The sequence below is a fragment of the Oryctolagus cuniculus genome, chromosome 8 (genome assembly GCF_964237555.1).
Source record: "Oryctolagus cuniculus chromosome 8, mOryCun1.1, whole genome shotgun sequence".
In the NCBI taxonomy this organism is placed as follows: Eukaryota; Metazoa; Chordata; class Mammalia; order Lagomorpha; family Leporidae; genus Oryctolagus; species Oryctolagus cuniculus.
The window spans coordinates 77,881,807-77,906,033 of NC_091439.1; the positions used below are offsets into that span (position 1 = coordinate 77,881,807).

Sequence of the window (24,227 nt, forward strand, 5' to 3'; positions counted from 1 at the left end):
AGTAGGAGATCTTTACCAGGCATAGGGTCAGAGGGAAGAGGAAGAGGTGGCTGAAGCAGAGTGGTGGGGGAAGCACCTTCAGATTCCATCCAGCCTTTAATTCCATGGGTGCTGCTTTTGCTAGAGGTGGGACTGATCTCCCTGCCTGGGTAATGATGCACCACAGACAACGGCCTTTCCTATAGATCATTTAATTAGAGATTATCACAAAAAGAGATCGTTTATCTTCAAGGCTACAATACAACCAACATAACAAGATGTTTGTGAGAGTCACAGACTATGTTTTAAATGGCATACATTCAAGCAAATAGTACTTATTCCATAAATTCTTAATAAGATTTTTGTTTTGCTTAAAGAACCTTATAACTTGGAATAGAATTTCATACTGTGACCATTAAAGTTGTGAAAGTTCCCCGGAGGAGACCAAGCTCCTTGGTTCACTTGGTTCTCCCACTCTATCCTCCCCGGCACTGGTTTGCTGTTGGGTGGCTCTGGGCTGTTGTCAGCTTGCAGGGGGCTAGGTATTCAGACCACGGCCTGCTGGCATCCCTGGGGACTAGTCACCATCACTCTCACTTGAACTGCCGCTGTCTGATGATTCACTGCTGTCGTCCTTTTTACGGAGCCTAAAACTCCTATTGGAATGAGATCTTCTGTAACCCCACAAGCCTTTCCTTTGAGGCACACCGCTATTCCACGCCTCATTGTCTTGTGGGTGAGGTACATAATGATTTTTTCTGCTGTGTGTTATTGTATTCCCTCTGTTATTGGGGCCACCATGGGAACCTATTTCATTTTTCATTTCATTATCAAGACCACGAGAAGGACTGAGCAGGTCCTGACTTTTGCCCTTGGCGGAAAATCTTTGGTTCTCATGTACATTTACTTGGTTTCTATCAGAGTGTCCCGTACCTTTTCTGCTGCTTCCTTTGCCATTCTTAGGAATTTCATTGTAATTGGTACTTGGGGTTGCATCACGACTGCCTTCTTTTCTTTTTCCTTGTGAGGGTGCCTGAGGGAAATGAAATTCAACTTTTCCTTGGTGGGCATTTTGGCTGTCAGCATCCACTCTGTTTCCTTCTTTTCCAGGGAGTTTCTTAAAATTGGTACTACCTATGATGTCATTGCTGCCTTTTGCAAGGCTGACATCAGTAGCCTCTTTCGCTGTTTGATCTCTGGTTCCAAAGGCATCACCACCATTTTCTTCTCTCTCTGGGATCTCATTATAGCCTGGTCCTTTTGTGTCGGGATCGATAGCCTCAGCTTTCCTTGGACCTGAAAACCCTGTTTGGACATCTATACCTCCTGGGTCGGGACCAATCACTCCTCCTTTACGAGGAATGTCCTTGGAAGGTTGGCCATCTCCACTGAATGGAGTGATGTCATTGTCCCCTCTCCCCGTGTAACCACTACCTTCAAAATCCCTAGAGACCTTTTTGACTTTGGGGAGCTGTTTTAGGTAATCAGCATTGTGTTGGATATGACGGATGCTCTTGCTTTTTATTGGACTACTCTGTACTTGAGAATCTCTTTGATGGTTCCTTTTTTCTTTTGAGTGGATTTTGGCATAGTGAATACCTTCTGGAATGCTCCTTACAACATTCCTAAGTTTACTCTTTCGGTTTTCTTCCCCCAGGGCTCCAGTCACCATCATGGGCCCCATGGTGTGCTGTGTATTCTTTCCAATGAGCCCTGTACTGTACTCTTCCTGGTCATGGAATTTGCCAGTGGCATCATCTCCATCCTCAACCCCTCTGTCCCCAGTGGGTTCAGGATAAATGGACATTTCTCGGTCATTGTGGACACTGGTGGTAATAACGCTGAGGTCTTCATTCAGGGTCTGCCTATTTGTGGAAGGTGTTTGAGATTTAACACTCCGGTTCTTTCCAATGGTTTCCAAAAGGGCCAGATCTCTTCCCTGCGCAGTATCTTTAGGTGACAGCTGCTGATTTCTTCTCTTGTCAAAGTGGTCAAGAGCGGCATTCTCTTTGTCTTTCTTCTCTTCTTCCTAAAGTACAATTTTCAATACATAGCGATTATCTTATGTTAAATTTTTAAAAATCAAACAATTCCTATGCAGTATAGAAAGCTATCCATCAGATATTCGATAAAAAAAGAGTCTATTAACTCTATAGGAGTTTATTAGGAGAGACAGAATTTGAAAATGTAGCTTAGAGCCAGATTTTAAAGGAGGATCTGAAGTTAAGAATAGCATGATAAAAAGAGCATGGTTCTCATTTTGTACGTAGGGATCATAGCAAGTGAAATGAATTTTATTTAAAATTAAACTTTTGTGGTGTGTGTGTGTTTGTCCTGATCATCATGAGTTACCACAAGATTTCCTTTTTCTTTTTAACAAAATCTACAAATAAATTATCGCAGGTAATACTCAGCTCTGACTTTCAATATAGGGCTTTGCAGCAGTTTTGCAGCCCAGTTATTGTCTAAAAAAAGTATCCATTAATTTTCTTTGTTTCTGCCTTTGTCACATAATAAAGCAAATTTGATAGTCTAGATCAGTAGTCCTCCAGTTTACCATTTATAGGAATTATCTGGAAGGTTTGCTTAAACAAAATTGTTGGCCAATGGCTAGAGAGTCTGACTCAGTGGGTCCAGGGCTGGGCTGGAGAATCTGCATCTGTGATCAGCTTCTGGATGATGAAAAAGCGGAGGCCTGTGTCTCTGTTTCTCCTTTTTCAGAGACTGGGGTGGACTCTGTGTAGATGCTACTTCTCAGCCAGTGCGAGGCCAACCTGGAGTACACTTGGCAGAACACAGAACTAAGGAGCTGATTTGAGTTTGGCCTGTGTCACTCAGTGATTCTCTGTGACACAAGCTGGACACAGAAGTGTCCTGAGGGGACTGAGCATTTGGCCTACTGATGAGAATGGGTTAAGACACTCATATCCCATGTCAGAGTGTCTGGGTGCGTCTCCCAGCCCTGCTGCTAATCCTGGGGGGAGAAGGAGGCAGCAGGGATGCCTCAAGTATTTGAGTTCCTATCACTTATATGGGAGACCTGGATTAAAATTCTGGTTCTTGGCTTTAGTCTAGCCCAGCCCTGGCTGCTGCAGGTATTTGGAGAATAAAGCAGTAGGTGGAGTTCTGCCACTGTATTTCTCAAATAAATAAGTAAAAATAGCTTTTAAAAATTATAAAAAATAAAATATGGTCTGAGAGTCCAGTCCAGAGGTTTCCAGATGGTGTTATCATAGAGGGAGCGATGTGACCATAAAAGGAGCAATGGAGATGGAGCACACACACTGGGGCCAAGTCTGAATCATAAACAAAGAGGGGTCAAATCTGCTTGTGAGAGCCAAGAAAAGATGAATCACCCCTGGGCCCCACCGCAGTTGTACTGAATAGATCCTTCGCTGTGGAGCCAAGAACACACAAGTCCTGCGGCATTGTCTCATGTGTGTCTGAAGATCCCAAGTCTTCCTCTCTGCTGTGAAGCAAGGCCCATTTGCACACGAGGTCTATGCTGTGTGGAGGTGATGTATGCCATACCTGGGTGTCGTCATTAAGAAACAACAAAGGAGCGAGGGCCCGAGAATATTTAGCTAGAGGAGACTGCAGGATGTACCTAGAGAACTATTAAAATTGTTAGATGACCTTTAGTTTAAACAAGTTGATTTTAAGTTCTGCACCTTCTCCTGTTTCTGTATTAATCCCTTGGCTAGGAGTTCTTGTGTACCAAAATAATTATAGAAGAATTAATGCTACACTTTCTTTCTATCTCCAAGTTGCAGAATGAGCTAGAGTTTACAAGGTCACTATGTGGGCATTTGAACTGGTGAATAAGATGAAATCATTATGGGTTATTTATTGAGGGACTTGGACATGTGTGGAACTGAGCTGTGCACCACCTGTCCTAAGCAGTGCCAAATGACTTCCTGAACAGCAAAGGTAGCATCCTGGAGGGTACAGAGTGTTGATACTTGCAGTTCTCTCTTGTTGGGTCCCTATGACCAGACCCATCATCTGTCTAATTCTCCTTTGGCTTTGAATCACAAATCAGCTGTAGATGCTGATGTGGCACAAAGCACACAGCATTTCTTAGCTTCCTTGCCTTGGCCACAGTCCTGTTCTTACTAATACAGCTTAATTCTGTCCTTTTCTGCCACATTTCAATCTGTTGGCTTTTGTTGAATGTGTGAACATCTTCTTGGAAGTGTTAATTGAGGATGTGGTAATAGGTGAAAGGCCACTGATGGAGAAATAAAGATGGCCAGCTGGAAGCTCACTCTTAGGGGTGATTACAAAGAATATGCAAAACTGGATCCAGGGGGCTGGCATTGTGGTATAGTAGGTTAAGCCTGTGCCTGAGGTGCCAGCATTTGCTATGGGCACTAGTTCGAGTCTCAGCTGCTCCATTTCTGATCCAGCTCCCTGTTGATGGCCTGGGAAAAAAGTGGAAGATGGCCCAAGTGCTTGGGCTCTTGCATTCCTGTGAGAGACCTGGAAGAAGCTCCTGGCTCCTCACTTCAGATTGGTCCAGTTCTGGCCATTGTAGCCATTTGGCAAGTGAATAAGCGAATGAAAGACTGCTCACTCTGTCTCTCCCTCTCTCTGTAACTCTGATCTTTAATAAATAAATAAATCTTTAAAAAAAAAAAGTGGATCCGGAGCGGAGCCAAGATGGCGGAATAGTGAGGGCGCGCACCGATAGTCCGGGAAAATTTAGTTTAATAAAAGGGGAGTTACGGTAGCCTCAGAAAAAAGAACCAGGAAAATATTGCAGAGGAAACCCTTCTGGATTGAGTGGTAGTGAATCGGAGGACCTACTGGGAGAACAAGGTCGCCCACCGCGCGGAAGCCGAGCTGCGGGACCGAGCCGCGGAAGCCGAGCCGCGGGACCGAGCCGCTGGAACGCGAGGTGAGCCGAACCTCAATAGCCCGAGACACCGGCAGGCAAGCGGAGAGAGGAGACTAGAGGGAACGACCCCCCGGGGGGGGGGGGACTTCACCAGGCTAACTGGAAGAGAGAGAGAGGTGACTGGTACGGACACGGGTTTCTCTCTCTCCGTTCACCTCTCAAGGGCGAGCAAGACAAAGAGCAGGCGCCATCTTGGACATACGTCATAAGCAGAGCGACCTCAGGTCTGCACCGGCCCTGAGCCTAGCAGAAAAACCTGACTCTGGGCGGGGCAAATTAACAGGAGATTAGGACCTAGTAAATTTGTGGTGCTACTGAACTGAGACCGTGAAAAAAGAGACGGTGGGGGAGAGAACTCACAGAATTCACGTGAGCACTCTCCAGAGACGCTACAATTCCGTAACTTTGGCAACCCAGTGGGAGACTGAAGGAGAATTTGAGCCCACTCTGAGGGCAGAACAGATTCCCTGTGTGGTCCTTGGGAAAGAGCTTCTGATCTCTGGTTCCTGTGGGTATATCATTTGCCTGCTAACTACCTCCAACTTCGTTCAGCTGTGCAGAATAACTTCCCTTTTGAATCAAAAAAAAAAAAAAAAGAAAGAGAGAGAGAGAGAGGTTTACCACGCCTAACCTGGGAGTGTCACCTTTGGCACACCAAACAGAGCTCTCAGGCCACACCCATCTCAAGCCCTAAGGCTCCATCAAAAACAGATAGTCCACTTAATCTAGAGTCATAGTATAACAAGAAAAAGCACCACAGTGAAGAAACCAAATATCTCCAATATGCCAAATAACAAACGCAAAAACCAAGGTAATAAAAACAAGGAAGTCACCATGAAGCCCTCAAATGAAAAAGACACCCCAATTCAAGATTATGAGGATGATGATATAGAAGAAATGCAAGAAGCAGATCTCAAAAAATTGATAAGAACATTAAGAAGTTCTCAAAAACAAATTCTTGAACTACAGAAATCCTTAATGGAGAAGATAGAAAATCTCTCTCGTGAAAATGAAATATTAAGGAGGAATCAAAATGAAACGAAACAACTAGTACAACAGGAAACTGGGATAGTGACTGAAGTGAAGAATTCAATAGATCAAATGAAAAACACAATAGAGAGCCTTACAAACAGAATGGGTGAAGCAGAAGAGAGAATATCAGACTTAGAAGACAGAGAACAGGAAAGGATACAGTCGGACCAAAGAAAAGAAGAGGAAATTAAAAATCTAAAACATATTATTGGGAATCTTCAGGATACTATTAAAAAACCCAACATTCGGGTTCTAGGAGTTCCTGAAGGCATGGAGAGGGAGAAAGGATTAGAAGGCCTTTTTAGTGAGATATTAGCAGAAAATTTCCCAGGTTTGGAGAAGGACAGAGAAATCCTAGTACAGGAAGCTCACAGAACCCCTAATAAACACGACCAAAAGAGATCCTCACCACGACACGTTGTAATTAAACTCTCCACAGTGAAACATAAAGAAAAGATCCTAAAATGTGCAAGAGAGAAACGTCAGATTACTCTCAGAGGATCTCCAATCAGACTCACAGCTGACTTCTCATCAGAAACTCTACAAGCTAGGAGGGAATGGCGAGATATAGCCCAGGTACTAAGAGAGAAAAACTGCCAGCCCAGAATATTATATCCTGCAAAGCTATCATTTGTGAATGAAGGTGAAATAAAGACTTTTCATAACAAACAGAAATTGAAAGAATTTGTTGCCACTCGTCCAGCCCTGCAAAAGATGCTTAAAGATGTGTTACACACAGAAACAAAGAAACACAGTCATCAGCATGAAAGAAGGTAAAGGAAGGAAACCAAGGAAGGAAACCTCACAGCAAAAGATCACAGGGAATTCAAAGCATATATTAGAACTTATCTTTGGCAAATGGCAGGGCAAAGTTACCACTTATCATTAGTCACATTGAACGTGAATGGCCTGAACTGTCCAGTTAAAAGACACCAATTGGCTGATTGGGTTACGGAACAAAACCCATCTATTTGCTGCTTACAAGAAACTCATCTTTCCAACAAAGATCCATACAGACTGAAAGTGAAAGGCTGGAAAAAGATATACCATGCCAACAGAAATGAAAAAAGAGCAGGCGTAGCCATCTTAATTTCAGACAACATAAACTTTACCACAAAAACCGTTCAGAGAGACAAAGAGGGACACTACATAATGATTAAGGGATCAATTCAACAGGAAGATATAACAATTATCAATGTATATGCACCTAACTACAGGGCACCAGTTTATCTAAAAGATTTGTTAACGGACTTAAAGGGAGACTTAGACCCCAATACAATAGTACTGGGGGACTTCAATACTCCACTCTCAGAAATAGACAGATCAATAGGACAGAAGATCAACAAGGATACAGTAGATTTAAACGACACTATAGCCCAAATGGATCTAACAGATATATACAGAACTTTCAATCCTACAGCTAAAGACTTTACATTCTTCTCAGCAGTACATGGAACCTTCTCTAGGATTGACCACATACTAGGCCATAAAGCAAGTCTCAGCAAATTCAAAAGAATTAGAATCATACCATGCAGCTTCTCAGACCATAAAGGAATGAAGTTGGAAATTAGCAACTCAGGAATCCCTAGATCATATGCAAACACATGGAGATTGAACAACATGCTCCTGAATGAACAATGGGTCATAGAAGAAATCAAAAGAGAAATCAAAAACTTTCTGGAAGTAAATGAGGATAACAGCACAACATACCAAAACTTATGGGACGCAGCAAAAGCAGTGTTAAGAGGAAAGTTTATATCAATAGGTGCCTACATCAAGAAATTGGAAAGGCACCAAATAGATGAGCTTTCAATTCACCTCAAGGATCTAGAAAACCTACAGCAAACCAGACCCAAATCTAGTAGGAGAAGAGAAATAATTAAAATCAGAGAAGAAATCAACAGGATTGAATCAAGAAAAACATTACAAAAAATCAGCCAAACGAGGAGTTGGTTTTTTGAAAAAATAAACAAAATTGACACCCCATTGGCCCAACTAACTAAAAAAAGGAGAGAAAAGACCCAAATCAATAAAATCAGAGATGAAAAAGGAAACGTAACAACAGACACCACAGAAATAAAAAGAATCATCAGAAATTACTACAAGGACTTGTATGCCAGCAAACAGGAAAACCTATCAGAAATGGATAGATTCCTGGACACATGCAACCTACCTAAATTGAACCAGGAAGACATCAAAAACCTAAACAGACCCATAACTGAGACAGAAATTGAAACAGTAATAAAGGCCCTCCCAACAAAGAAAAGCCCAGGAACAGATGGATTCACTGCTGAATTCTACCAGACATTTAAAGAAGAACTAACTCCAATTCTTCTCAAACTATTGAGAACAATCGAAGAAGAGGGAATCCTCCCAAATTCTTTCTATGAAGCCAGCATCACCTTAATTCCTAAGCCGGAAAAAGATGCAGCACTGAAAGAGAATTACAGACCAATATCCCTGATGAACATAGATGCAAAAATCCTCAATAAAATTCTCGCCAATAGAATGCAACAACACATCAGAAAGATCATCCACCCAGACCAAGTGGGATTTATCCCTGGTATGCAGGGATGGTTTAATGTGCGCAAGACAATCAATGTGATACACCACATTAACAGACTGCAGAAGAAAAACCATATGATTCTCTCAATAGATGCCGAGAAAGCATTTGATAAAATACAACACCCGTTCATGATGAAAACTCTAAGCAAACTGGGGTTGGAAGGAACATTCCTCAATACAATCAAAGCAATCTATGAAAAACCCACAGCCAACATCCTATTGAATGGGGAAAAGTTGGAAGCATTTCCACTGAGATCTGGTACCAGACAGGGATGTCCACTCTCACCACTGCTATTCAATATAGTTCTGGAGGTTCTAGCCAGAGCTATTAGGCAAGAAAAAGAAATTAAAGGGATACAAATTGGGAAGGAAGAACTCAAACTATCCCTCTTTGCAGATGACATGATTCTTTATTTAGGGGACCCAAAGAACTCTACTAAGAGACTATTGGAACTCATAGAAGAGTTTGGCAAAGTAGCAGGGTATAAAATCAATGCACAAAAATCAACAGCCTTTGTATACACAGACAATGCCATGGCTGAGGAAGAACTTCTAAGATCAATCCCATTCACAATAGCTACAAAAACAATCAAATACCTTGGAATAAACTTAACCAAGGACGTTAAAGATCTCTACGATGAAAATTACAAAACCTTAAAGAAAGAAATAGAAGAGGATACCAAGAAATGGAAAAATCTTCCATGCTCATGGATTGGAAGAATCAATATCATCAAATTGTCCATTCTCCCAAAAGCATTTTATAAATTCAATGCAATACCAATCAAGATACCAAAGACCTTCTTCTCAGATCTGGAAAAATTGGTGCTGAAATTTATATGGAGGCACAAGAGACCTCGAATAGCTAAAGCAATCTTGTACAACAAAAACAAAGCTGGAGGCATCACAATACCAGATTTCAGGACATACTACAGGGCAGTTGTAATCAAAACAGCATGGTACTGGTATAGAAACAGATGGATAGACCAATGGAACAGAATTGAAACACCAGAAATCAACCCAAACATCTACAGCCAACTTATATTTGATCAAGGATCTAAAACCAATTCCTGGAGCAAGGACAGTCTATTCAATAAATGGTGCTGGGAAAACTGGATTTCCACGTGCAGTATCATGAAGCAAGACCCCTACCTTACGCCTTACACAAAAATCCACTCAACATGGATTAAAGACCTAAATCTACGACCTGACACCATCAAGTTACTAGAGAACATTGGAGAAACCCTTCAAGATATTGGCACAGGCAAAGAGTTTCTGGAAAAGACCCGGGAGGCACAGGCAGTCAAAGCCAAAATTAACTATTGGGATTGCATCAAATTGAGAAGTTTTTACACTGCAAAAGAAACAGTCAGGAAAGCAAAGAGGCAACCGACAGAATGGGAAAAAATAGTTGCAAACTATGCAACAGATAAAGGGTTAATAACCAGAATCTACAAAGAGATCAAGAAACTCCACAAAAACAAAACCAACAACCCAATTAAGAGATGGGCCAAGGACCTCAATAGACATTTTTCAAAAGAGGAAATCCAAATGGCCAACAGGCACATGAAAAAATGTTCAAGGTCATTAGTAATCAGGGAAATGCAAATCAAAACCACAATGAGGTTTCACCTCACCCCGGTTAGAATGGCTCACATTCAGAAATCTACCAACAATAGATGCTGGCGAGGATGTGGGGAAAAAGGGACACTAACCCACTGTTGGTGGGAATGCAAACTGGTCAAGCCACTATGGAAGTCAATCTGGAGATTCCTCAGAAACCTGAAAATAACCCTACCATTCGACCCAGCCATCCCACTCCTTGGAATCTACCCAAAGGAATTTAAATTGGCAAACAAAAAAGCGGTCTGCAGCCTAATGTTTATTGCAGCTCAATCCACAATAGCTAAGACCTGGAACCGACCTAAATGCCCATCAACGGTAGACTGGCTAAAGAAATTATGGGATATGTACTCTTTAGAATACTATACCGCAGTAAGAAACAACGAAATCCAGTCATTTGCAACAAAATGGAGGAATCTGGAACACATCATGCTGAGTGAAATAAGCCAGTCCCAAAGGGACAAATACCATATGTTCTCCCTGATCGGTGACAACTGACTGAACACCAAAAAGGAAACCTGTTGAAGTGAAATGGACACTATGGGAAACGGTGACTTGATCAGCATAGCCCTGACTGTTAATGAACAACTTAATACATTATCCCTCTTAGTAGTTTTTTTTTTTGTCTGTTCTACTTAATATGACTGGTTTAATTCTGTAATTAATACACAGTTATTCTTAAGTGTTAAAAATTAACTGAAATGTGATCCCTGTTAAACATAAGAGTGGGAATAAGAGAGGGAAGAGATGTATAATTTGGGACATGCTCAAGCTGACTTGCCCCAAATGGTAGAGTTAAAAACACACCAGGGGGTTCCAATTCAATCCCATCAAGGTGGCATGTACCAATGCCATCTCACTAGTCCAAGTGATCAATTTCAGTTCACAATTGATCATAATGAAAGGACTAAGAGTCAAAGGGAGCACATAAACAAGTCTAGTACCTGCTAACACTAACCGATGGAATAAATAAAGGGGAGAGTGATCCAACATGGGAAGTGAGATACTCAGCAGACTCATAGAATGGCAGATGTCCTAAATAGCACTCTGGCCTCAGAATCAGCCCTAAAGGCATTCGGATCTGGCTGAAAAGCCCATGAGAGTATTTCAGGCATGGAAAGCCAAGACACTCTGGCAAAAGATCTCTGCGAGTGAGATCCCAGTGGAAAGAACAGGTCTTCAAAGAAGGAGGTACCTTTCTCTGAAGGGAGGGGAGAACCTCCACTTTGACTATGACCTTGTCTAAACAAGATAAGAATCGGAGAACTCAGAGGGCTTCCATAGCCTTGGAAACTCATGACTGGAGCATAGGGAGACTACTGATGCCATAGACAGGAGTGTCAATTGGTAAAGTCAACAACAGGAATCACTGTGCACTTACTCCTCATGTAGGATCTCTGTCCTTAATGTGCTGTGTATTGAGATTTAATGCTATAACGAGTACTCAAACAATATATTTCACTTTGTGTTTTTATGGGGGTGCAAACTGTTGAAATCTTTACTTAATGCATACTAAACTGATCCTCTGTAAAAAAAAAAAAAAAGAAATTATCAACTCCCAACTTGACTCTCACTGGGATTAAACATGACAATAGGTCTGATATGATTTCATCATCATTTTAAAAAAATCATCTATTATTTTTCACTTTATGTTTCTGTGTGGGAGCAAACTGTTGAAATCCTTACGTAATGTATACTAAGCTGATCTTCTGTATATTAAGATAATCGAAAATGAATCTTGATGTGAATGGAAGGGGAGAGGGAGTGGGAAAGGGGAGGGTAGTGGGTGGGAGGGACGTTATGGGGGGGAAGCCATTGTAATCCATAAGCCGTACTTTGGAAATTTATATTCATTAAATAAAAGTTAAAAAAAAAGAAGTACAATAAGGTGAGAAAAAGAAATAATAGAAAGGAAAAAATAAATCTGTTAATCCTCACAAACAAACAAACAAAAAAGTGGATCCAGGGGAGCCAGGACCGAGTTGCCAAGTGGCCTTTCTTTTTTGGAATTAGTTACCAACTCTGTCACCTATGAGCTGTGTGAGCTTGGGAAACCTATTTTATTTCTCTGAGTCTCAACTTCTTCAGTTACAAAATAAGAAAAATTTTTCGGTGAATTAAATGATTTTCATAAATGATATAATGCATGTGAAGCATCTAGCACAATGTCTAGCACAAAAATGCTTTATATCAACGGCAGTTACTACCATTTCATACAGAATTGTATGTGTCTCTTTAATGAATGTTGGGTTGCTTTCCCACATAATGTTAATGATATTTCTTTCATTATAGGACACACAGCTATTCTCCCGATCTCCAGACTTCTCCACTATTATCTGAAATGGCTGATGGCCATGAACTTATTCTAGACCCCTCTGCTTATGTACTGTCACCCTCTGCCTGTGGGTCCCATAAGCTTGTGGCTCTTGATGCTATGTTATCGAAAAAAGATTCTGATTGGCTGCTCCCTCTCCCTTCCTTCTTCCCCTTCCCAAACCCCTGATGTCTTATTTTGCTCCCAAATAAGAGGATTCCCTGAGTTTACACTGCTGGAGGCAGTGGGGGAGGTGTTGAATCAGCTCACACTTAAATCTCAAGATAAAAATGCCTTTAGAGATGCTCTCTACTCTCAAGAAGTTTGTTAATAAATGATCTACAAAAGCGCTACCTTGTAGTATTTTTAACATGCCACATGAAATGATTTTTTGTTGAAGTTATGACATCACTAATTCACCAATATTTTATATGGCAGGCATATTCTGAAAATATGTAAGACTTTGCTATGGAAAAAAATTAGAAGTAAACTTTGTAGTGACTTATTTCTGAATAAAGTTTTTAAACATTTGACTAATTCATTAAGTATTAGAGAGTTTAACTTGGACATTTGTATTTCCTTTTGTAATCACAGTCATTTACTCCTTGCTGAAATAACCCTTTTAGTTAAACAAGTAGGTTAGAAAATTAGATTAGAATAGTCCCTTCCTAGTTTTTCTGCTCTTGCTCTGAAGTGGGAAATTTTGCTTGATTGTTGATGCTTCTACCAGTTTTAAGAGTAGTCTGAATAATAATAATGAATTGTGTACATCTCAGTAGAAAACTGAGTTTATAAGTTAGAAGAATGTTTTGTAAATGAAAAAACTTTTAAACTGTGGTATGTTATGTTTAATCATTTGTGCATTGCAGAAAATAATTTAAATGCAAAAAAATGCTTGTGTTAAATGATTTCTGATGATACTGTTGACTGAAGGTCTATCATAGGCTTATATTATTCCTTTGGTGGAGAATGGCCTCTCCTATTCGCTTTTGTGTATTCAAATCCCACTCATCATCTAAGACCCAGCTCAATTATTTCCAGTACATAACTTCTCTTGAACACCAAGCCAAGAACTAATTTCTTTCCACTTGAAGCCCCTAAATTATGCTTTTATTTTTTGCACCACTCACATAGTACTTTCCACATTCTCTCTCAGCCTATGGTGATTTTTGGAAGTACTTTTTATTTCTTTACTAAGCCCAAGATCCTGGAGGGAAAGAAGTAAGTTGTCTCAATTATTTTCCCTCACATGGTATCTCGCACAACAGCAAGAGCTCAATATCCACTTGTCACAATGAATAAGTGGAAACGAATTTTAACAGGCAATTAGATGTAGCCTTAGAGATGTCATGGAAAGGATGTGGAGCAGAAGAAAAAAGCATTCTGAAAGGAAACTACTACTTCCATGGGAAGCAAGCCAGATTGGGAAAAGCAAATAGTCTTTGACTGATGGCATCTTAGGCTCTTTCCAGCTCTTTGGCCCATGAATCTGCAAGAAGGCACTGAGTGAAAAGAACTATTGTCATCCTGTGACAGGGGCCTCATTCTTTCTCTTCTGAGCACCCTGCCACAGCGGGAATTGTCGCCTGTAGACTGAGTCTGAGAGACACTAAGACGTGACACTTTTGGGCCAAAATGCTTTCTTCTGTTGAAAACCCTACCAACAGCACATGGTGAAATCTATCCAGACGACCTCCTCCTGAGAGACCAGATGTGACGAAGAAGCACTAACACGGCCATCTTTGGGCAACTGGGATCCATGAGTACCACACTTGCAGCAGCAGGTTCTGAGGCAGAGGGAAGGGATACCCTGGGATAGAGGTCAGGAAGTTTCTGGAACAGAGTTCCATGGTAGAGGAGCGTGAAGAGTCAGGAGTGTGGGGAAAGGTGGCAGCCACAGAGAGAAACCTGAGAGCAGGCAAAAACGAACTTCCTCTCCCCTATGCTTCCCCCTAGGCTTGGGCCATGGTCTGGCTTACGCTGAGGATGCTCACCTAGATATGCAGCTTACCTTTACGTTGGTTTGATTTTTCTTCCCAGGCAGTGTGTAAACACACTTAAAAATGTAATGCCCATGCTTCTCATGGTGGCCTTTGTACGTCATCTACAAAACCAGAACATTACGTTTAGGTGAGTTTATCTCTTACCGAGAAGCTTTCTGGTTCTAGTTTTCATTGAGCCATTTATTTTTTAACTTGGGGAAAATAGCATTCTGCCTCTGACAATCGGTAGTACTTCTTATAACCACAGGAGGGTGCACGTCAGCCAGCTCCTGAAGATAGTAATTTGTTCCTCCAAGTTTTCTACTGGGTGTCTCTAAATCTGGTTTCTCTGAGCCTGACTGTCAACTGCATTCCTTCTCAGGGTGCATCAATTTTATTACTAAGTTTCAGTGGAAATGAAGCATGTGGAAATATTCTCAGATGGGAGAGGGTGGGGTTTTAGGAGAAAAGGCAGGTTTTTTACAACACTCATGTCTGATATCCAATTGATAAACCTCATAGTATGAACATGTAGGCTCTTAAATTTGTAGTTTTGGCCATTGTAATTGTCAGCTGAGATAAAGAACAGAAGATTGTTAGTTCTTAGAACGGAGTTTTCTAATACTGACGGGGAAAATCGTGATGTGTAAAAGTAGTCTGCATTTTGAAAAGCATCTAGTGTTTGTTTAATTTTCTGGATGTATATAGAAACTAACTTCATGTGAACGGAATTCCCCATTGAGACCTGTTAACTGGGGCCAGTGTTGTGGCGCAGCTGGTTAAGCTGCTGCCTGCAAAGCCAGCATCCCATATGAACATCAGGTCATGTCTCAGCTACTCCACTTCCAATCCAGCTCTGTAGTAATGTGCCTGGGAAAGCATCTAAAGGTGGCCTAGGTGCTAGGAACCACCTGTGAGACCTGGATGGAGTTCTAGGCACCTGAGGTTAGCTTGACCAACCTGGCCATTTTGGTCTCACCCTCTCTCTCTCTCTCACTCTACATTTCAAACAAACAAATAAATAAATATTTTGTAAACAGACCTGTTAACCACCTTTACTTTTCCTCCATTATGTATAGTTAGCTTTCACGTGCATGGGTGGAGAAATGGTGTTTGCTAGTCTCCCGTAATTCTTATCAATTATCCCTTAAATGTTGCCTGGCAAACTATTGTTTCATTTGAAGGAAGAAATCACACTGAAGAGGAAGAAATCTCCGTATAGAATGCTTTCCTCTTTCCTGTCACATATTGTGTGCATTATAATACCTGATTAACCAGAAAGTGTCAAAATCATGTTGTGTAATTTTGCATTTCCATTCTAAGAACCCAGGAATATTTTGACAGTCAACATCTTCTCTTAGGGACTTTTTCCTTGACAGACCCCAAATAGATTATTTGAGAAGAATCCTGTTTACCCTCTGCTCTTCCACACAGCCTCGCTGAGTTTCCTTCGTCTGAGGTCGAAATGTCTGAAAGGAAACAAGAAATACAACTTCACCAAATGGAGCATTCATTCTTTCATTCATTTCTTCAAACAACAGCTGTTTCATTTGTTTTTCCCTCACTGGGTTGTATTGTTCAATGTGGAAGGTCATTCTGACCAAAAAAGATAGGCACATACATCTTTTTTTGTTTTTAAAGATTTATTTATTTATTTTCAAGTCAAAGTTACACACACACAGAAAAAGAGTGAGAGAGAGAGAGAGAGAGAGAGAGAGGGAGAGAGAGAGAGATAGGTCTTCCATCCTATGGCTCACTCCCCAATTGGCCGCAATGGCCGGAGCTGCACTGATCTGAAGCCAGGAGTCAGGAGCTTCTTCTGGGTCTCCCATGTGGGTGCAGAGGCCAAAGCACTTGGGCCATCCTCCACTGCTTTCACAGGCCATAGCAGAGAGCTAGATTGGAAGCAGAGTAGCCGGGTCTTGAACTGGCATCCATATGGGATTCCAGTGCTTCAGGCCAGGGTGTTAATCTGCTGCACCACAGCAGTGGCCCAGGCACATACATCTTTACTACTGATTTTGGTATGACAAAAGTGAGCACCAGCTCTCTTCCCCTACTGGGAGCAGTGCCATCTCCATCACAGAAACCAATTCCAGCACAGCAAACTGCCCTGTGGGTGGAGAGGGGAGAAGGGCAGGATGGCATCCCAGGTAGAAGAGATTGGAGCATGGGTTTTCACTGAAAAAGAAGTTGTTGAGTTTGCATGAATTCAAACTGGAGTTCAGGGAAGTGGACTACATGTGTGCATTGACTGGGTAAAGTCCAGCAATTGTTAGATTGAATTAATGTGCTCCTGATGGCCCAGCAGGAGTGAAACCAGAGCCCTGTATATAAATAGTAGGGTCACACCCAAGCATGGAACCTGATTGTTGCCATCAACTGGGACAACATTAATTCAGAGAAGGAAAAATGGAGGTAGCTAGCAGATTCAATTAATATTCATCAGTATGTAATTAGCCTAGAAAGACTAAGTCACAATAAGTACTGAATTATACTAAAGTTCTCTATAGTGTCAAGTATATATTTAATACATACATAAGTGTATGTGTGTGTTCTTAAAGAAAAAACCTAATGTCCCTTATGGTCATTTTCTGCTCAGTAACTGCCCATCTCATTTTGGTTTTTCATTTTTTTTTTAACTTTAATTTAATGAATATAAATTTCCAAAGTACAGAATATGGATTACAATGACTCCCCCCCCCATAACGTCCCTCCCACCCACAACCCTCCCCTTATCCACTCCCTCTCCCCTTCCATTCACTTGTTCTCCTTGATAGGTGACAACTAACTGAGCACCAAAAAGGAAACCTGTTAAAGTGAAATGAACACTATGAGAAACGGTGACTTGATCAGCCCTCACCCTGACTGTTGATGAGCAGCTTAATATGTTATCCCTCTTAGTATTTTTTTTGTTTGTTCTACTTAATACTTTTGGTTGAATACTGTAATCAATACACAATTCTTCTTAAGTGCTGAAACTTAACTGAAAAGTGATCTCTGTTAAATATAAGCGTGGAATAAGAGAGGGAAGAGATGTGCAATTCGGGACATGCTCAACCTGACTTGCCTCAAACGGTCGAGTTAGAAACATACCAGGGGATTCCAATTCAATACCATCGAGGTGGCATGTACCAATGCCATCTCACTAGTCCCAGAGATCAATTTCTGTTCACAATTGATCATAATGATAGGACTAAGAACCAAAGGGATCACATAAACAAGAATAGTGTCTGCAAATACTAGCTGATAGAATCAAAAAGGGAGAGAACCATCCAACATGGGAAGTGAGATACACAGCAGACCCATAGAATGGCAAATTTCCTAACGGCACTCTGGCCTCATAATCAGCCCTTAAGGCATGCGGATCCGGCTGAAATGCCCATGAGAGTATTTCAGGCATGGAAAGCCAAGACACTCTGGGGGAAAAAAAAAACTAAATGAAAGATCTCCGTGAGTGAGATCCCAGTGGAAAGAACGGGTCATCAAAGAAGGAGGTACCTTTCTCTGAAGGGAGGAGAGAACTTCCACTTTGACCATGGCCTTGTCTAAATATGATCAGAGTCAGTGAACTCAGGGGGCTTCCATAGCCTTGGCAGCTCATGACAAGAGCCTAGGGTGATTACTGATGCCATAAACAAGAGTGTCAATTTGTTAAGTCAACAACAGAAGTCACTGTGCACTTACTCCTCATGTAGGATCTTTGTCCTTAGTGTGCTGTACATTGAGATTTAATGCTATAACTAGTACTCAAACAGTATTTTTCACTTTATGTTTCTGTGTGGGAGCAAACTGTTGAAATCTTTACTTAATGTATGCTAAACTGATCTTCTGTATATAAAGAGAATCGAAAATGAATCTTGATGTGAATGGAAGGGGAGAGGGAGTGGGAAAGGGGAGGGTTGCGGGTGGGAGGGACGTTATGGGGGGGGGAGTCATTGTAATCCATAAGCTGTACTTTGGAAATTTATATTCATTAAATAAAAGTTTAAAAAAAATGAAAAACCAAAATGAGATGGGCAGTTACTGAGCAGAAAATGACCATAAGGGACATTAGGTTTTTTCTTTAAGAACACACACACACACACTTATGTATGTATTAAATATATACTTGACACTATAGAGAACCTTTGTATAATTCAGTACTTATTGTGACCTAGTCTTTCTAGGCTAATTACATACTGATGAATATTAATTGAATTGCAGGTCCAATAATCATCTTCTATTTTCTTCCATTTTAAACTTGTTTGGTATTTGGAGTACAATTCCAAGCCATGTGTAAGCAACTTGGTATATACTCATGTCTTATACCACTGATCTATTATTAAACAATTGAGGTAATTGCTAAAGTGATATCTATATATAAGAGGGAAAAACCACATTTGACCACTTGCAGTTCTGAATTTCATCTCTCTGTTCTTGCTGACTCTTTGGTTTGAAATCTGCACCCCTCTTTCTTCCCCCATACCCACTTGGCAGTTGTCCCATGCTTGAACGTGGCCTTGTGACGAAGATGACATTGTCTCCCTCTGGGAAGGAAAGCTGGCACCCTGTTTTGACCAGTGGTTAGTGGATCAATGTTGACATAGCACTTTACTGGAAAATGGTCAGAAAATACTACTCCAGCTGTTCCTTGGAATGTGCTGCTCAAAATAAATGCATCCTCAGCTGGTTAGATTGGGCTGGGTCAGCAAGACCAGGCTTCCACCATCATCCCTGAGTGCACGCCTCTATGGCCCTCACTGAACCACATCATGTGGATTGGACCCAAGAGAAGCCTGTGCTAAGCAGCTGGCCACCCTCAGGACTGTGTACGGATGTGTGCTTCTACAGTCCTCACGGGATGGTGTGGTTTGTCCCTGTCAGTCTGGTACCAACTGGTCACCCTGTCAGACAGGACTTATATTTAAACATGACAAACAATGGGAAGATTGCTTGTTTCCAAGGTTCTCCAACCAAAAAGGTTACTCTGAGAAGTTGGGATGCTGTTCAGACATTATCTAATTTGCACTGTGTCTGCATTGCAGAAAATGTCTGTAACAGCATTGTCACAAGACAATTTGGTCACATCCTGAATACGCAACTGTGTGAGTCAGGAGAAAAGTCATAAAAGGAGTAAAGAACTTGACCTGGGGTTGAGCTTAGGGGCCCTACTTCCTATCTTTTTCTTCACTGATGAGGAAAACATCATTAACATGATCCTGCAGTTTTGGGGTGTTGCAAGAAACATAAAAATATTCTCCTCTCTTTACATCATCATTCATAAAATTTAGTTAGTAACTTTAATATGTTCATGCCAAATTCTTTGTTTCTAGTGAAATATTGAAAGATTCTTTTGATGTGTCATTAAACTTATAAGAACAGATACTACACTTGATCTTAGCCAAAAGGCCAAGAAGTGATTGATGTGTCATTAAATTGAGAATTTGAGGATCATTCATTAGTCTCAGATGATTTGCAATGCTGTGACTGGCTATTAGTTTTCTCACAAATATCGTTCCCGGTGTTCCTTAGAAGGTAAGATATCTTGTAACTCAGGGTGTTTGCTGAGGGCCTGCTCGCGTGGTAGTAGGTGTTTGGATGCATTCTATTAGCTTGGTATTTTATTGTAACAGAATTAGGTAAATGCTACTAATTTAAATAAGCATTGCTTTAAAAGAAAAATACAGAGAGCAAGAATCATATGAAACAAAATCAAGTTTAGGTGCTTACCATGCTCACTGGTGCTGCCCAGGACACACCTAAGAGGAGCAGTCCTATGTAGATAACCGGCATTTTTGAGAATCTCTGTGAAAAGACAAGAATGCTTTACCCCAAAGTATTTTCAATGAAGAATTGCAGCAAAAATACTCAGGTAAATACATAAACATCCTTACAGTAGCAGCCCGTGGTCTTTTGTTTTGTACATATATAAATACATACTCTTATGTATTTATGACTAATTTATATGTGAAAAACTAGCATATATGTTTATGTGACTATGTATAATTTATTAAAACACAAGTGTACATATTATAATCTAAGAATGTTGTCTATCTGGTTATTCTAAAGTCAAAATAAAAATTGTTGAAAGTCATTAAAATAATAGATTCACTTATAGAAATGAATTTTATAAGTATATATTTATTTGCTTGATTGTCAATCCAAACTCATTAGAGATTATTTAATTTAATTACCTGTGTAATGCTGAGCGGCATTCAATTAATGTAGCAACTTTCACCAGTCCTGTTAAGTCTGTCAGGGGTCAGAGACTCCTTTTTAATTCACAGATATTAAAGAGAAGGACTGGGATAAGTAGTCAAGCAATATTACTGCACAGTGTTCACGATAAGGACTCTATGCTGTCTTAAATAGTTCTCTATTTTATTTTATTACAGAAAGTTTACATGTGTTTGACTTAAAAACAAATTATGGGGTCGGTGCTGTGGCATGGTGGGTAAGATTGCTGCCTGCAGTATCAGCTTCCCATATGGGCACTAGTTCAAGTCCCAGCTGCTCCACCTCTGATCTAACACTGCTATAGCCTGGGAAAGCAGGAGAAGATGGCCCAAGTCCTTGGCACCCTGCACCTGTGTGGGAAACCTAGAGGGAGTTCCTGGCTCCTGGTTTTGGATCAGCCCAGCTCAGGCCATTGTGGCCATCTGGGGTGTGAACCAGAGGATGGAAGACTCTCTCTCTCTCTCTCTCTCTCTCTCTCTCTCTCTCTCCACCCCCTCTCCCCCTCTGCCTCTCTGTAACTCTGCCTTTCAAATAAATAAACAAATATTTAAAAGAAAAAAAGTAAATCATATAAATCATATGTTTTATTGGCTTCCACAAAATGTTGCTTAAAACATCACAGTTAGCAGATAATGGTACATATTTATATTTTAGTAAATGTATTAAAAGGATCTAGTGAGCTCAATTAAGTCACATAGTCATTAGTTAACAAAAAAATTCAATGCAGCTTTGGACCACCAGTTTTTCTACTTTAATGAACATTAAATATTTTACAAACTGTCACACAGACATAGAGTGATCCTTATAGCCTACCAGTATTTGAGATTACTTGGAAGAAAAACCACTTTTCAGGGAAGAAATAATGTATTCTTCTAATCTAATTGATTCAAAGTAAAAAATTTTATTGGAAGACATATATATATATACACACACACACACACATATATATATAACTTTTAAAAATATCCCCAAATAATAAGCTATTCTGGATCTCAGCCTTTCCAAATAAATACCTTTTAGGTCAGGACAACATAAGTCACTTCTCCAATAACTTAGGGCAGATCAGTAGAAATATAAGCACAGATGAGATCTGAGAATAGGGATAAGATCAGATTCTTCTGATTCCAGTTTGTAAAGGAATACAACCTGGTTTGTGAAGGGATAGAAGAAAACTAGCATCTCTGTGTTACCTGTGGATCTCAATCACACTGCTGATTGAAGCCAAGGCAAGGTTGCTACCAAACTATCCATTATAGTCAATGGTTTCTAGAGTTTGGTAATACACATTCTATTTCATAAAAACAAAGCACCAATTATTACACAGTTGTTTTCAGTAGAGAATATTTTCAATTTCATTAGCTTTCAAAATCAATAACCCTTCTTAGGTGGTATCTTGAAAATGTAAACAACTCCAGGATAAAGCTATTTGCTATCAAGAACATAAAGAGAGTCAAATTACCTGGAATCTTCTACCTTCAGAATATCTGCCTTCCTCTGCAGCATTAGCAGGCTTGGGGGCATTTTGCTGAAATTTAAAGTTTGTTAAAGTTCCCAGGGGCCAATCAGCACTGGCTCACTTAGCATTGGCAAACAATTTGTTACAGGTGCCCACAGATAACCATAGGGGGCAAAGTAATTTTAATCTAAAAATGTTTTGTGGTGAAAAGCTGCTATCAAATGTTCCAGAAAGTGGGATAAACAGAAAATATAAATACCTCGGTTTGGGCATCATGTTGTCAGGTAATGAGAACTGATTTCATAACTATTAATTAGAATCAACTGAATGCCCGCCAAGTTTATAAGTGGGAAATAGGCTTGCTCTCCTTTTATGCAGAAGCTATATAATCTCAGTTTTGCCTGAATGAAATTCAGCAACATTGAGCAAAAATGTTTTGAGCACCTACTCTGTGACAGGCATGGGGCAAACAGCAGTGACCAGAATAAGCAGAAAAGAATCTTTGTACTTATGGAATATAGAATTCAGTGTGAAGTGGATAGACAGACAATAAACAACACAATCAAAAAGCAAAATACATTATATTCATAATGGATGTTGACATAGACTAAGGAGAAAAAGCACTTTGGGTGCAGGGGGAGGAATAAGAATCACTGAGGGTGGGGAATTTTTAGTAGGGAGTTCTGGGAAGGCTTCATGAGAAGGTGACTGCGTAAGGACCTTGCTATGATCTGAACATATGAAGACATTTCAAAAGTTCATAGAAAAAATAGAATTGAAAGATAAGTATATAGTTGAATAAAAGATTCAGAAATCCATGCACTGTTTTTTCCATAACACATATTTGCTATGAGCTTTAGGAAGACCCCTCGTTTGTGTTTCTCCCAACTTCCTGTGCTGCAATTTTAAGTCCCATTGTGACAGTATCAAGAGGAGAGGCCTTTAGGTGGAGGGTAAGTCATGAGGACACAGCCCTCAGGAATGGGATCAGTGACCATCTAAGAGGCTGGAGGGGCTAGCCAGGCCCTCTTTGCTGTTCTGCTTTTCTGTCATGTAAAGACACAGCATCTGTCTCCGCCAGTGGATGCAGTAACAAGGTGCCATCTTGGAGGCAGGATAGCCCCCGTCAACAGACACTGAAGCTGTTGGTGTCTTGATCTTGAGCTTCCGGCCTCCAGAGCTGTGAACAACGTGTCTCTGTGCTATTTTGTTATGGCAGCATAAATGCACTAAGATACCCCACCTATGGCAGAAGGAACATGAGGAGCAGAGGGCCAGACACGGGAGCCTGCTGGCCTGTCCGAGAAACAGAAAAGAGGCCAGGCCTGTCCCTGCTGGCCTGTCCCAGAAACAGAATTTGGTGGTAGGGACTGAGCAAGGGGAAGAGCAGTAAATGAAGTAAGAAAATGTATTACATAGATGATGATATGGGGCCTGTAGGTTGTGGCAAGGCTTTTGATTTGACCCTGAGCCGAAAGGGAAGTGCTTGGAGGTTTTGAGCAGAGGAATGACTGAAGGAGAAACTGAAGTAAGAAAAGGAACAGACTGGCTCTTGTGATAATCGGAGCAAGTGGTGACTGGGGTTTGACCAGAGTGGTGGCAGAAGGGAAGGTGGAAAGCCATCCTGTTCTGATTATATTTAGAGAGGAAAGCCAATGGGATTGCTGGTGGAGCTGGTATGGGCTATAAGAGAAACTCAAAATTAGGATGACACCAAAGCTTTTGCCCTGACCAAGTGTAAGAATGAAGTTGTTTTTATTGATACAGGGAAAATTCTTAAGAAGATGGTTTTAAGGGAAACTTTGAGAGTTTGGATTTGAATTTGCATTTTATAAACTGGTTCATTTCGGACACTGAATTTCTTAGTGAAACTAGGGCACAGCTGTATTACAGTAAACCTTTCCAGGACAATCATCTTCCCACATGCTTTGCTCAAACTGCCTGCCAAAATCATGATTATAACAATTTGGAAGACTCCACTCAGTCTAAAATATTATAATATTTAATGGAATTATTTATATTAAATCTATATGTGAAAGTGTTACTAAGAGGTTATGTAAGAATTATTTAACCTAAACTTTGTGACAAGAACAACTTACAGTTAAAGACAAATTTTACAGACTAGAAATGATATGTAATGAGACTGAAGTGTAAACTCTC

The 24,227-nt window shown here is 40.6% G+C and overlaps 1 protein-coding gene and 1 pseudogene across 1 annotated transcript; both read right to left on the minus strand.

The window, feature by feature from the left end:
* Positions 1-416: 416 nt before the first annotated feature.
* MEPE (matrix extracellular phosphoglycoprotein) lies at positions 417-20,173 on the minus strand. The gene is made up of 4 exons (XM_051819576.2): positions 20,105-20,173; positions 15,808-15,861; positions 14,422-14,514; positions 417-2,008 (listed from the first exon to the last, which is right to left on the minus strand). Exons 1-4 carry the CDS (start codon positions 20,165-20,167, stop codon positions 557-559), a joined length of 1,662 nt encoding a protein of 553 aa, XP_051675536.1. The 5' UTR covers positions 20,168-20,173; the 3' UTR covers positions 417-556.
* Positions 19,678-19,795, minus strand: LOC127483361 (U2 spliceosomal RNA; annotated as a pseudogene).
* Positions 20,174-24,227: the final 4,054 nt, after the last annotated feature.

Bases quoted from the DNA above. Each gene is read 5' to 3' on its own strand.
- MEPE (XM_051819576.2), bottom strand. From the start codon at position 20,167: ATGCCGGTTATCTACATAGGACTGCTCCTCTTAGGTGTGTCCTGGGCA. The intron at 14,515-15,807 runs GTAAACAGGATT...CTGGTTTTGTAG, and splicing joins GCTGTGTGGAAGAGCAGAGG to ATGACGTACAAAGGCCACCA. The intron at 2,009-14,421 runs GTAAGCTGCATA...ATTGTACTTTAG, and splicing joins AAAATCAAACCAACGTAAAG to GAAGAAGAGAAGAAAGACAA.